The sequence below is a fragment of the Vicia villosa genome, unplaced genomic scaffold (genome assembly GCF_029867415.1).
Source record: "Vicia villosa cultivar HV-30 ecotype Madison, WI unplaced genomic scaffold, Vvil1.0 ctg.000205F_1_1, whole genome shotgun sequence".
Classification (NCBI taxonomy): Eukaryota; Viridiplantae; Streptophyta; class Magnoliopsida; order Fabales; family Fabaceae; genus Vicia; species Vicia villosa.
In genome coordinates, this window is record NW_026705069.1 from 74,462 (window position 1) to 88,430 (window position 13,969).

Sequence of the window (13,969 nt, forward strand, 5' to 3'; positions counted from 1 at the left end):
TGATATGCCTAGATATTTTCCAAATACATTTCTACGTAATTGTGTGGATCTAAGACCCTAAGCACCAAAAGATAACGAAATTTCTTTACCCACCTCCCTACTTTCTTGGTCACCTCCAATGATAAATTTAAAATACTCCTAACTTTGGAAATGCATTTCCGAAATGTTCTTTTTTTCAAAATTTGTCTTATTTCGGAAATGCACTTTCGAAAACACGAAAAAAAGGTGTTTTCGGATATGCATTTCCGAAAACACCCCTTTTTTGGGTTTTCGGAGATGCATTTCCGAAACACCCTTTTTGGGAGAGGGGTGTCTTCCGAGATGCATATCCGAAATATTCCAAGACCAAATTGGTCTTGGAATGTTTCGGATATACACTTCCGAAAGAATTCAATAATTATTAAAAAATTAAAATCAAGGTGAATCAATACAATTAATAGGTATAAAATCAAGGTGAATCAATAAAATGAATGTGAATCAATAAAATCAAGATGAATCAAAATTTCCTAAACAATTTTAAAGTTAAAAATTATTTTACTAACTTATATAAATCAAAAACATTTTAATTCCATAAGTAAATTTTGAATTATATATAATTAAATATAAAATTTATTCATTAAATAAAGTTAAGACAAAATATTTTTTTAATTTTTTTAAACTAAATAAAAAATTATAACTCATTTTTAATTATGAATCAGAATAGAAATATATAAATATATAATAATAATTATTAATTTTGTAAGTGAAATATATAAATATATAATATATAAATATACAATAATTATTATATAAATATATAAATATATAATAATTATTATAAATTAAAACACTCATTTTTTTAATTTTTATAATTATTATATAAATATATAAATATATTTATAATTAATATATAATAATTATTATATAAATATATAAATATATAAATATATAAATATATAATAATTTTTATAAATATATAATTATTATTATAATTATTATATAAATATATAAATATATAAATTAAAACACTCATTTTTTTTAATTTTTTTGTAAATATATAAATATATAAATAAAAAATTATAACTCATTTTATAGATGAAATTATTTTAATTATTTTAATTAAAATTATTTTAAATTTTAAAATATGAATCAGAATAGAAATATATAATAATTATTATTCATAACTCATAAATTATATCAAAATATATAATTATTATTCATTACTCATAAATTATATCAAATTTATGATATGTGAATTAATTAATATCCCAAAATTTTTAATTTTTGTGATTTTTAATTTTTTTTTGTTTTTTCGGAGATGCATCTCCGAATTAATCAAAATCTCAATTTTTGAGATTTTTTCGGAAGTGCACTTCCGAACTCTGGAAAATTTTAGAAAAAAAAATATTTCGGAAATGTATTTCCGAAGCAGGGTAAAGTGGGGTTTTCGCTGGGGTGACCCCATAGGGAGGTGGGTAAAGAAAAAACCAAAGATAAAGGTGGCCTAAAACCAAAGTTATATATAACTCTACAAAGCTTATTATTTTAAGTTGAAGTTACAAACTAAACCATATTTTCCACATCATAATGTTGTCCCTTCATCTCCTTATTCCGTGTCTAATTTTTCCATTACTTTGGTTCTTTCTGAAATGTAGAAGAATCATTAAAGCCCCTCATCCACCTGGTCCTAGAGGGTTGCCAATAGTAGGGAACCTTCACCAGCTAGACAATTCTATTCTTTATCTACAATTTTCTCAACTCTCAAAAATATATGGACCAATATTTTCACTTAAACTTGGTTTAAGACAAGCTATAGTTGTTTCTTCAGCTGAAATTGCCAAAGAAATATTTAAAAACAATGATCTTGTGTTTTCTAATAGACCTATAGTATATGGTCAACAAAAACTATCTTATAATGGGTCAGAAATGGCATTTTCTCCATATGGTGATTTTTGGAGAGATATAAGAAAACTTTGTGTTATTCATATATTTAGTGCCAAGCGTGTGTCATCTTATGCCTCTATAAGAAAGTTTGAGGTGAAACAAATGATCAAAAAGATTTCCAATCATGCTGCATCTTCAAGTGTTACAAATTTGAGTGAGATAGTGACTTCTCTCACAAGTACAATAATTTGTAGGATTGCTTTTGGGAGGAGGTATGAGGATGAAGGGATAGAGAGGAGTAAATTCCATGGGATGCTGCATGAGTTTGGGGCTATGATGACAGCTTTCTTTGTTTGTGATTATATTCCATTCATGGGTTGGATTGATAGACTATCTGGACTTCGTGCGCGTCTCGAACGAAATTTCAAGGAGATGGATGAGTTTTACCAAGAGGTTATTGATGAACATTTGGATCCAAATAGAGAACATGGAGATGAAGAGGTTATTGTTGATGTCTTACTCCAATTGAAGAAAGGACGTTTGTTTTCAATTGATCTCACTTTTGATCACATCAAAGGTGTCCTCATGGTATGTTTTCTTGATCCATTTTTCAAATTGTATTTTAATTTGGCAAATTTTTTATATTCCAAAGACTTTTTTTTTTTTTAAATTACTTAGTTTACAAATATAAAATTATAAAAATAAAATAAGAAAAAGTGAATAATTATTGATAATTATATTTATATTTAAGAAATGATTGAGTGAGTTCATCATAGGTCGTTATCTTTATTAAAAGCCATTAGTGATTCTCAACGTGACAAATATAAAATTACTCTGATTTTTTATTTACAGAACATGCTTGTAGCTGCAACAGATACTACATCAGCGACAGCAGTTTGGGCTATGACTGCCCTAATAAAAAATCCAAGAGTATTGAAAAAATTACAAGAAGAGATTAGAATTTCAAGATTTGAAAAAGATTTTTTGAATGAAGATGATATACAAAATTTCTCGTACTTGAAGGCAGTAATAAAAGAGACATTGAGATTGTATCTACCAGGTCCATTGCTTATACCAAGAGAATCGAGTGAAGAGTGCATCATAGGTGGTTATCAAATTCCTACAAAGACTATAGTATTTGTGAATGCTTGGGCTATCCATAGAGATCCCAATGTTTGGAAAGATCCAGAAGAATTTTATCCTGAAAGATTTTTAGAAAATTCAATAAATTTTTACGGAAAAGATTTTGAACTAATTCCTTTTGGAGCCGGCCGTCGAATATGCCCAGGTATTTCCATGGGGGTGGCATTGTTGGAACTCATCCTTGCTAATCTTCTATATTCCTTTGATTGGGAATTGCCACATGGATTACTAAAGGAAGATATTGATACTGAAAGGAGCGCAGGGCTCTCTCAACACAAAAAGAATCATCTTTGCCTTCTTGCCAAAATTCCAATATAGATGTTGCAACTCGTTTTCATATTATTTTTATTTGCATTTGTACTCCATTTATGTAACACCCATGTTCATTTTATTATTTTTACGTGTCAAAAGAAAAATTTAATGTCGTTGATCATTATTGTTATTCTAGATGAATGTATTTTGTTTCATTTAAAAATATATATGTTGAAGGATGTCTTAAAACTTTAAGTGATTAAGAAAAAGGAAGCATGTTTTGTGATTGCAAAAATTAGAAATCAGCTAGGAGGTGGAGTCGGTGGGAGTGGTGCGATAATAGATTCGGGTCTGGTAGGTGATTCAGTTTTTCAGAGCCCGGGTTCATTTTTCTCGATTCACATGTATTGGAATTCTTTGTTTTCTTGGTTCGTGGATCCATTTATTTTAGGCGCCTCCATAAGATTCATCTTTATCTGATTTTAACTTGAGAAAACACCCATGAAACTAAGGATTTTGCAGTCGGAGGACCTATCAATAAGTCGATCAATATTGGGTAATGGATATGGATCCTTAGGACATGTCGTGCTCAGGTCAGTGAAATAGATGCACATGCACCATTTGTTTGAAAAGTTCCAAACCATAACCACATTAGCGAGCCAAGTTGAATACTTAATCTTATTTATGATGCATGCACTCTTCAAATTTTCAACCTCCTCATCAATAGTTGGCTGCTTCTTAACGCTCAATTTGCATTTTCTTTGAGATTCTAGATTCACAGTGGAATCAATGGTGAGACAATGATAGGCCACCCTGGCGTCTATTCCTAGCATGTCGGTGGGCGTCTAGGAATTTAAGTCGTTATTCCCCCTTAATACAGAGACCGATTTCTCCTCTTCAACTTCATAAAGAGAGTTTCCTAGTTTGGTGATTTGTAATTCTAAAGGCCCAATCTGGACCTCTTGTAGATTTTTTATGGGAGAGATCCTTTCATTTTCTACCTTCATTTTGGGATCTATCCTTGTGTGACTGGCTATGGAATGGCGGCTATAACCATCCACTCTCTTAGTCCCGTTTGGACCACCCCACCTTCATTTTGGGTTAGGTATGGAATGGCGGCTACAACCATCCACTCTCTTAGTCCCGTTTGGACCGCCCCGACTTTAGTGTTAGGTATAGGATACATCATGATTAAATGTAGACCGGATAGGACGACCCCAATAGATTGAAGGCGGGTTGTCCCTGCAATAATGTTGTATTAGACATTGATATCATTGATAAATTTCTTCCTCGGTTAAGGGCTTTAGAGCGATATCAAATTCATGCTCTCCAGTTAAAGCCTCATGCAATCTATAATATTGATGATTGGATCTTATATAGGACATACTTTATGTATCTTAACACTTTACCCGAAAAAATACCGAATGTAGTAAAGTTATTGATTATGAAAAATAACATGGAATGCATCTTAAAATTTTCACTTGAGTACTCATCATCAACATCAAAGCCCTCCTCCCACGAAATTCTTAAATCCAATAAACATAAATAAACATCTATGCCATTTCTTGATTATCTTGAGCCCGAAATCATTATAGATAACATCATATATTAATGATTCATGCACAAGCACGAAGATAAGTTATAAATTATGAGAAGAATAAACCATGAAGTATGATTAGTAATTAAATTACCAAACGAATTCGTTCTATTAGTGGCAAGTCCAAGCCTAAAGTTTCTAGGATCATGGAAAAATTTGGAAACAACGAATCTACTTTCTTCCATTTAAAAGAATCAACCAGATGGGGAATTTTTGCATCACATTTTATTTCCTCTACATGCCATCTAATATTCTTTGTGTCATTTATATTAGAAAAAATCTCTTCAAACTTTGAGTTATTAGTAGGTTACAAGACGGGTTCATTCCATTGGTGGCAAGTCCAAGCTTAAGTTTTCAAGGCTCATGGAAGAAATTTGGAAACAAAGACTCAATTTACTTCCGTTTAAAAGAATCAACTACTTGGAGAATTTTACAATCATATTTTATTTTATCTCCATACCATATAATATTCTTTGTGTCATCTTGTTTAGCAAAAAGTCCATTGAACCTTTGAATTATAGTTAGGTACCACATCACCTTTGTAGGAGGGCCCTTTGTGCTTACACCATGATCAACAATGTAGCAGTGAAAAATAAAGACATTGATTAGCTCAAATTATATTTTAGTTAAAGTCGCCACCGCGCTTTATTGTTTCCAAAGGAAATGGGAATAAGAGCAAAATAAAACTCAAAGAATTTTTTAAATCAAAACTAATAAACAAAACAAAGTTCTTAGGTTCGGGGGTTGGCTATACAAAGGGAAGGTATTAGAACCCTATGTATCTATAGTACTTCATAGGAACCTCTTTGAAATATGTATATTAAAGTTTATTATTGTTATTCTTATTTTTTTGCAAAAGAGTGGGGAGGTGAGAAGAAAATTTTATTGTGCTCGACAAGACATCGCATCTTGTGCCTACATACCCCTTAAGTGCAATAGGGAAGTCAGAGTGATTGTAGTTCCCCTAAAAAAAGGTGAAAAGGGGCCAAAGTGGCAAAATATTTTTGGGTGCTAAGTTTTAAAATTACAAAGCATATTTTTGAATTGCTGAGCTTTAGAAATGCATAGCAAGTTTTAAAAGGAGCTAAGCTTTAGAAATACAAAGAAAATGTTTGAAATGCTAGGTTTTAAAATCACAGAGCATCTCCTGTTCAATGTCTTGAACATACGCTATATAGAAACCATAATCTTTTCGTGTAAACAAGACTTTCCTGCAGAAAATTAAATAGGTAAATTTAGGTTCCCAATAAGTGAGTCCTTTGGGTTAGTTGAGGTACACTTACTAACCCATGTAATTTTACCATTTGGAACTTTGTAATTCCTGCCGTGACATTGAGGCCTAATATGTCCCTTATCACCACAATAATGACAAATGACTTTAGATAAGATTCCTCTTTTATTTCTCCTAGAGACACGAGGATTTTTCTTGAAAACAATTCCTCTATCACTTGAAGAGCTAGAACAAGAATAAGATGGTGAGGTAACATGTGTTAATTGTCCTTAGATATTTTCAATTTCAAGTTTTAAAATTGGACATTCAACACATTCCACTTTTTCCATCTTTTAAACTAAAGTATCAGAAACATTAAAACACTTATCCACAAGAGATGCATGTGCGTCTTTAAGACACTCTAAAGCACAATTAAGATTATTGATCTTCTTTTCAAGAGTTGAAATCATTTCATTTTGGAGGGCAATTTTATTAAACGCATATATAAAATTAACATATATGTCATTAAAAGCTTTAGATAACTCATTATACGAAAATTCATTTTCGAAGTCACAATTATATACCTTTAAAGAATCACCTTTCTTGCATGCCATCAAACATAGATTGGCACACTCATCATCTGAACTTCAGCAAGAATTCAAGGAGGAGCTCTCATCCTCTTCTTCCAACGCGATATAGGCTCTACGACCTTTGAAACTTTTTCCCTCCATCTTGTAGAACTCCTTATCCTTCTTTTTATGATGTTTGGTGAGACTAGGATATGTTGTTCTACAATGACCTGATTTATCACACTCGTAACACGTAATATTACCATTCTTTTTCTTGTGTTCTTTCTTAGGCAGGTGAGTGTTTCTAAAGTTTATTAAACCTTTGTCAGTGTGTTTGAGCTTGTTCTTTCTCAAATATCTATTGTAGCGCTTGGCGAATAAACTCATCTCATCTTTCTTAAGAGCTTCTATGTCAGAATTGACATCTTCTTCCTTTGATTTACAAGCTTTAGATGATGAATCTTTCAAAGAAAGATCCTGTTTCTCTTTTTTTCCTTTCTCTTTAGTTTTCGACCTTACTTCGCTAACGGCGAGTAGTTTAATCTCATTTTTATGCTCGGCTAATTATCAAAATAGCTTTGTAATGTCCAAAGTACTAAGTTCATTTTCTTCCTTGATAGCGGTAAACTTTGGTTGCCACTCACTGCATATAGACCTTAATATTTTTTAGCACAATCTTTGTTGGAATAGGTTTTACCCAAGTTGCTTAATTTGTGGATTAAGTGGAGGAATCTAGTTTGCATGGATTCCACGGATTCTCCGGGTTCCATATGAAACAATTTTAACTCCTCTGTAAACATATTAATTTTAGAATCCTTGACTTCTTCCATACCCTCATAAAGAATTTGGAGAGCGCCCCACATACCTTTAGCACTCGTATGATGTGAAATCGAGTAGAATACTTTAGCGCTTAGATCAGATATAAGTATATGGGTTAAATAAGTTTTTGGTCCCTCTAAATTTTGCAATTTTCATTTTCAGTCCCTCCCTGCCTTTAGGCAACGAGTTTTACAAAAAAACCGTTGCCAAAACCAGCTAAAACCGTTGCCAAAACCCTAGAGGGACTAAAAATGAAACTGCAATATTTATAAGGACCAAAAACTTATTTAACCCTAAATATATTTCTTGCTTTCAAATCATATGAAGCCTCTTTGGTTTCATCATCCGTCCAATCCTTAGGAAGTTTTACAACACCATCAACACCCGTGGAAATGAAAGGTCCTTCGGTGACTACACACCACAGATTTTTGTCAACTGATAATTGGTGCATACTCATAATTGATTGGGCGCGAATATGGAATTAGAAAATTTTCTAGAGGGGGAGGGGTGAATAGACTTAAAAACAAAACTTCAAGTGATTCTTCAAATAAGAATAATCGGTGGTTTTTTAGAGTTTGCACGCAGAAGATTTATAGAGCAAAAATATAAAATTATACTCAATAGAAAATTATTAGGTAGCAACCCAAATCATTTTACAATAGAAAAGAGATTGAGTACCTTGACAATTTTAGTCAATACCATTCTCATTCCTTTGGATTTTTCAACAACAACTTAAGCAATCAATACCTTGGAAATCATTTCATGTATGAATGAAGATGATGAATGGTGGATGGATAAATATCTCATGCAATATGGTTAGTACACAATGTATATGTACAATGGATAAAGTACAATGTACAAGGATAAAAAACAACAAGTATATGTACATAAACAAAGACAATGATCAAAGAAACAAGTTATATTGACATGGAAAAGCTAAAGATCAAAGATTCAAATTAGGGTTTTAAAGACAAAAGTTTCACATTCTAATCATGCATTAGTCATTAAAAGAATAAAGTCTAATTAATTCATGGTATGAACAACAAAAGACAAAGATATTCCAATGGTATGACACTAATATCAACATTTTATCAAAAGATTATATTAACAAGTATTAAAAATTTATACCAATTAATTTAAAGAAAACATATTTTTTAATGATTTTTTAAAGATATTAAATATAAATGTATAGAAATTAATCATTTACTAAACATAAAACAATTTGAATCAAACATCTTCATGGTATAAATCTTCACTTAAACATGGTATAAACCCCAAGGAAACTAAAGTCATACTCAATTAAGCAAGTTAATTATGGTATCATGGCATCAAGAGTTTATCAAGAAATTAGACCACACAAACTTTCAACAAGAGCTAAATGATTTAAACAACAAACTTTTTTTTGGTTTTTTATTTAATACATAAGATAAAATAAATTTAAGACTTGATTAAATAAATAAAATATTTTTAGATTTTTTTATTGTATTAAAACTAAATGAAATCATAAATGATAAATAAATAAAGTAAACCAAAAGAATAATGAAAAGACAAAAAAAAAAAATAGAAAAAAATAAGAGCTCAAGTGAGCAAAAGACAAATGATGTAAAGATAAAATACAATGGAATGTAAAGAACATAAAATAAAGAGCATGATATAAAGTGCGAAAATATAAATTGCGGAAACATAAATTGCGTTAAAAGTAAAAGTTAGTGCAAAATAAGGTAAGTGTAAACATGGGTGGATCAAGACCTAAGTCAAGGAAGCTTATGAGATCATTACATCAATCAAACATTTCTTAAGGCCTTAGGACAAACTTATCACCATCCCAAAGTACTCAAAGTAATCTCATGATCACCTTAAAGTAGATTTGAAATGATGAAATTTCATCAAGCCTTAATCCATACTTAATTGAACAAGATGAATCATCAAAGTCCAATTGATCCAAAAATAAAATCAAAAGAAGAAGATGGAGGTTCAAGAACACTTTTCAACTCTTGATTTAAAATCAATTGAGTTTTTCATAAAAATGTTGATGATTAAGGTACTAAATAAACAAAACAAGAGTAAAAATGCAATAGAATCAAATAAAGAATAAGCATAAGAATCTACCTATTTAATAACTTAAAATACAATAACCAAGAGGAAAAATGAAGATTTTTGGCTTAGTTTGCATTGAAATTGCTTGGAACTCAATAATCACAAGTTTATAAAAAAGTGGAATTTTGGAGCTTTCAAGTGAGGGAGTGAGTTGAAATATTTTTTTGTGTGTCCTTGAAACAAGAGGCAAAGGCCTCTATTTATAGGGAAATTTTGTGATTTGTGGAGGGAAAAATATAATAAAAAAATGTACCAAATTCAAATGGTGTTAGGTTGCTTTTTGTGAAGAAAAGTGAAAGTTATGGTTCCCATGAACTTTGGCAAGCTTTATTCATGAACAATAGGGTGACTTCTATGCTATTAGATGGTTGCTTATTGGTTTTGTGATGTTTCAAAGTTAGAAGCAACAAACAATGGACTCAATGCATAAAGTTTTGTGATTAAAGTGACTTTTCCAAAATGGCAATGGTACCTTTAGTGTAAAAATGAAATGATTTAATGGACAAACACTTAACCACTTAGAAAATGCTTCAATTAATGGTGTAAAGATTAAATTATGGCAATATTTAGAAGCAATATAGGCTACAAAAAAATTTGTAAAGAAATGATTTGAGTTTAGCAACTTAGTTGATCATGGAAAAAACAACTTCATGGTGCCATCTTCATAAATTCATATCTCCTAGCTCACAAATGCTATGGAGGAGTTCTTGTACTTTTTGGAAAGCCCTAAACATCCTCTACAACTTTGATGTTTAGTGTTTTCTCAAATTCTCAAAGGAGCTTGATAGCAAATGGCCTCAAAGTTGGGCATAAAACATGCATTTCTTCTATAATAAAAAAATACAACTAATAATAAAAAAAGTTAGTATAAATGATGAAAATAATAAAAACTAAAAGAATAAAATAAAATCAAGAAGAAAATATTTTAATTTTTTTTTAATTAAAAACGAGACCGAAAATAACGAAAAACGATAAAAAAAACAAACTCCTAATTAATCGAAAAAAGAAAATGAATATATTAAAAGAAACTACATGCAACAAAGATTAATAAAAAAGAGTGCAAATGATCAAAATCGAATATTAAAATACCCAGTTAAATAGACACTGACGATAAAAAGCGACTATGAACTGCACCGGAAAAAAAAGCGAGCACACAAACATGATCTACGTGAAATTTAGATTCACAAAGCAGACAATTAAAGGTTAAAAATCGAAATATTTTCTTTCTAATTTTCGTACAGTGTTGAATCGTTTTTTACCGGTCTACCTGTAGAACCAATTTTTCTGAAGACAGTAAAATAATTCAAAAAGACGCTTAAGGCGCTAAAAATGCATGAAATGCAATGAAAATGCGATTTTCGGTTATTTTTTAGTTTAAAAAGATGCAAAGGCAAATTTGTAAATGTGGTGGAATCTTAGGGTCAAAATTTGGGGTATGACAGCTGCCTCTATTTAATTGTCTCGAGCCTTATAACATGAAAGACTTTAGTCCTCATGGTAATAATGGTGAAAGGTAATTAAATACATAAAGACCCAAATTATTGTCCTCCCTACGCAACTGAAATGCAATGCATGAACTCTTTTTTTTTACGAGTATATAATATGAGAGACTTTGAACTCTGTGGGGAATATGACATCCAATTACTGGCTTTAAATGAAAGGAAAAGGAATCACGACATCCAAGAATGGCATTGAATGAAGTGAGAAATGACATCCAGGTTGGCACTGGAGAAAAGGAATCACGATATCCAAGAATAGCATTGAATAAAGTGAGGATCACAACATCCAAGAATGGCATTAAATAAAGTGAGAAATGACATCCAGGAGTGCCACTGGAGAAAAGAATCACGATATCCAAGAATAGCTTTGAATAAAGTGAGGATCACAACATGCAAGAATGACATTGAATGAAGTGAGAAATGAAATCCAGGAATGGCACTAGATAAAAGAGACAAGACATCCAAGAATAGCATTGGATTTAAGAGAAAAATTTAACATCTAGGAATAGCACTGGATAATTAATGAAAATACAGACAGACATATGTTTTGGTAGGTGCCAAATAAGTTGGACTTAGATCTCAAGGTAAGATGTTGATAGGAAGAGGACTTTGGAAGAATATAAATGAGCATGAAATTTATTTCTATGCATGATGAATGATCAATGCAATGCAATTTGTTTGTGACAACTCAGGTAGACTCTTTTGAAGATTGGAACACTGATTCCTCAACACGGGGAACTTTTCCGACTCTGCTATGGAAGATGCTTGAACATATCTCTGTCACACTGGTAACTGTATCAAACTGACAATCTTCTGATTGACAGATTATTGTAGGCTAACTGGTCATGGCTTCAGTTTGACTATTGATGGGGATAAGCTGATCATGGCTTCAGTTCTTGAAATGATTGCAGGAAAGCTTGCCCCAGTATGATGCTTGAATGGATGTTCTGATCAACAAATTTTGAGTTGAACAATCTTTGAATAAAAGGACCTTGAATTAATGTGCCCCTGATATGATCACTAATAAAGTTTCTCGACTTTTTTAAATTTCCTTGAAAATGAGTGCTTACTCGCAAATAAAATGTTCATTTCAAAAGTGGTAATTTTAATGTAATGTTCAAGAAAATTTTGAAAACAAAATCATTATACAATAGATGAATCACTGATCAAAACACAATGGTTTATATATTCAAAGTGAAAGAAGAAGCACAAACATGATATCAAAACAAGTGATTGGCAAATCTCTTGGGAGTCAGTTTACGCAACCTTGTTGTAGTATGCTTTCAAAATTAACCTTGCTTCAATTAGGTCTTTTAAAGGTTGTAATGTGGCCCGCTTCACGGTTTCAGAAATAAAGGATATAAGACTCAAATTTTTATAGTGACCCACCCCCTTCTTCGTGATGATCTCGAGTCCTACGCTCAGTTAATTTAACTTATGCATTTAGGTTCCAATAGATTTTTGGAGTTGTACTTGTGATAGTTATGATGGCTCCCAAGCTAAGAGAATTTTGAGATGGTGGTCAATTCTTCCTTTTGATGGTAACAAAATTTTGCTGTTTGTCAGGTATTCATTGACTTCTCTTTTGATTTTTCTTTTGATATCCCTACATTTTTTCTGAACTGTTTCTTTTGATCTTACAGTCAGCGGGATGCCCCAATTTTGCCTAAGTCTCCTTCATAGCTTTTGATTTACCGGGCATTTTCTTTGATTCTCCCCTTTATATTTCTTGGGAAGATAGTGACTACCTTGCTTAATGACGAATCATTATTGGCTTTGATTGTCATCTCCAACATTTCTTTGATGTGTGAGGAGGAAAGCTTGTGATTGAAACCCTTATTGAAAAGGTGTACTGAGTGATTCTCTTGTAATTGAATGCACAACCAAATTAACTGAGAACTGCCCTGCCCCAGGTTAAAATTATGTGTTTTTCGTATAGAAAGAGACTCCAACTTCTAGGATTAAAAGGGGTGAACGAGGGATTAACTTCCTTATTTCTCCAGTTTTTGGGAATTGAAACAATGCCTGTACATCATCAGTAAAGTTTTATTTGAAAGCATACCTTTTAGCAATTTGGGTATTTCGTTTTTATCATTCTCCCTCTAATCTTTGCATAAGTAAAAGTTTGATAAAGAAAGTGAGAAGATATATATTTGAAAACAGTAAGTAGAATTGAGTCAAAACATGAAATGCTCATTTTATTAAAATTATAATTCAGAAACAAACAAAGTTCAAGGCCTAGTGACTAATCAGCAACAAGGAGGAGCTGTCTTGTTTGAAACATTAGCTTTAGGAAAGGTTACTCTGGATTGCTTTCTCTTTAGCCACTAAGTTCTGGCAAATGATTAGTTTTTACATTGGGACCAACATCCTTGAAAGTTAACATATTTGCCCTCATCAACTCTTGTACTCTAGCCTTCAATGCATAATAGTTTTCCAAATCATGACCAGCACCACCTTGATGGAATGCACAATGAAGATCAGACCTGAAACCGGTTGGAAGAGGGTTTGGAGGAGTAAAAGCTCTGGTTGTAATTAGACCTTTCTGAACTAACATAGGACAGAGATCAGTGTAAGTCATGGGGATAGGATCATATGTGATCCTATTGCTGTTTTGGTTTTGTCCAACAGCCTGACGTTGAGGAACTTGAACTGGTTGAGGATTAACAGCAGGAGAAACAACAACTACAAATGGTTGATCATAGCATTGGGCCTTTTGACGAGGCATTCTTCTTTCACTCGAGACAACATTGGTTTCTTCCTTCTTTCTTTGAAAGTTCCCAAAGTATTTCTTTGTACTATTAGCAGATTCACCAAAAGTAGACACTTTTCCCTTCTTAATCCCTTCTTCTAACCTTTGGCCAATAGTCACCAAATCTGTGAAGCTTAAAGATATACTGCCAATCATTTTCTCCCAAAA

The 13,969-nt window shown here is 31.8% G+C and overlaps 1 protein-coding gene across 1 annotated transcript; it reads left to right on the forward strand.

Moving 5' to 3' along the window:
* The first annotated feature begins 1,524 nt into the window (after positions 1 to 1,524).
* LOC131625297 (cytochrome P450 83B1-like) lies at positions 1,525 to 3,422 on the forward strand. The gene is made up of 2 exons (XM_058896176.1): positions 1,525 to 2,451; positions 2,716 to 3,422. The coding sequence occupies exons 1-2, from the start codon at positions 1,567 to 1,569 to the stop codon at positions 3,322 to 3,324; spliced, it is 1,494 nt and encodes a 497-aa protein (XP_058752159.1). The 5' UTR covers positions 1,525 to 1,566; the 3' UTR covers positions 3,325 to 3,422.
* Positions 3,423 to 13,969: the final 10,547 nt, after the last annotated feature.

What these genes read in the sequence shown, in the direction of transcription:
- LOC131625297 (XM_058896176.1), top strand. Translation starts at nt 1,567, where the DNA reads ATGTTGTCCCTTCATCTCCTTATTCCGTGTCTAATTTTTCCATTACTT. An exon ending in ACATCAAAGGTGTCCTCATG is followed by an intron (nt 2,452 to 2,715) that starts GTATGTTTTCTT and finishes TTTTATTTACAG; the next exon opens with AACATGCTTGTAGCTGCAAC.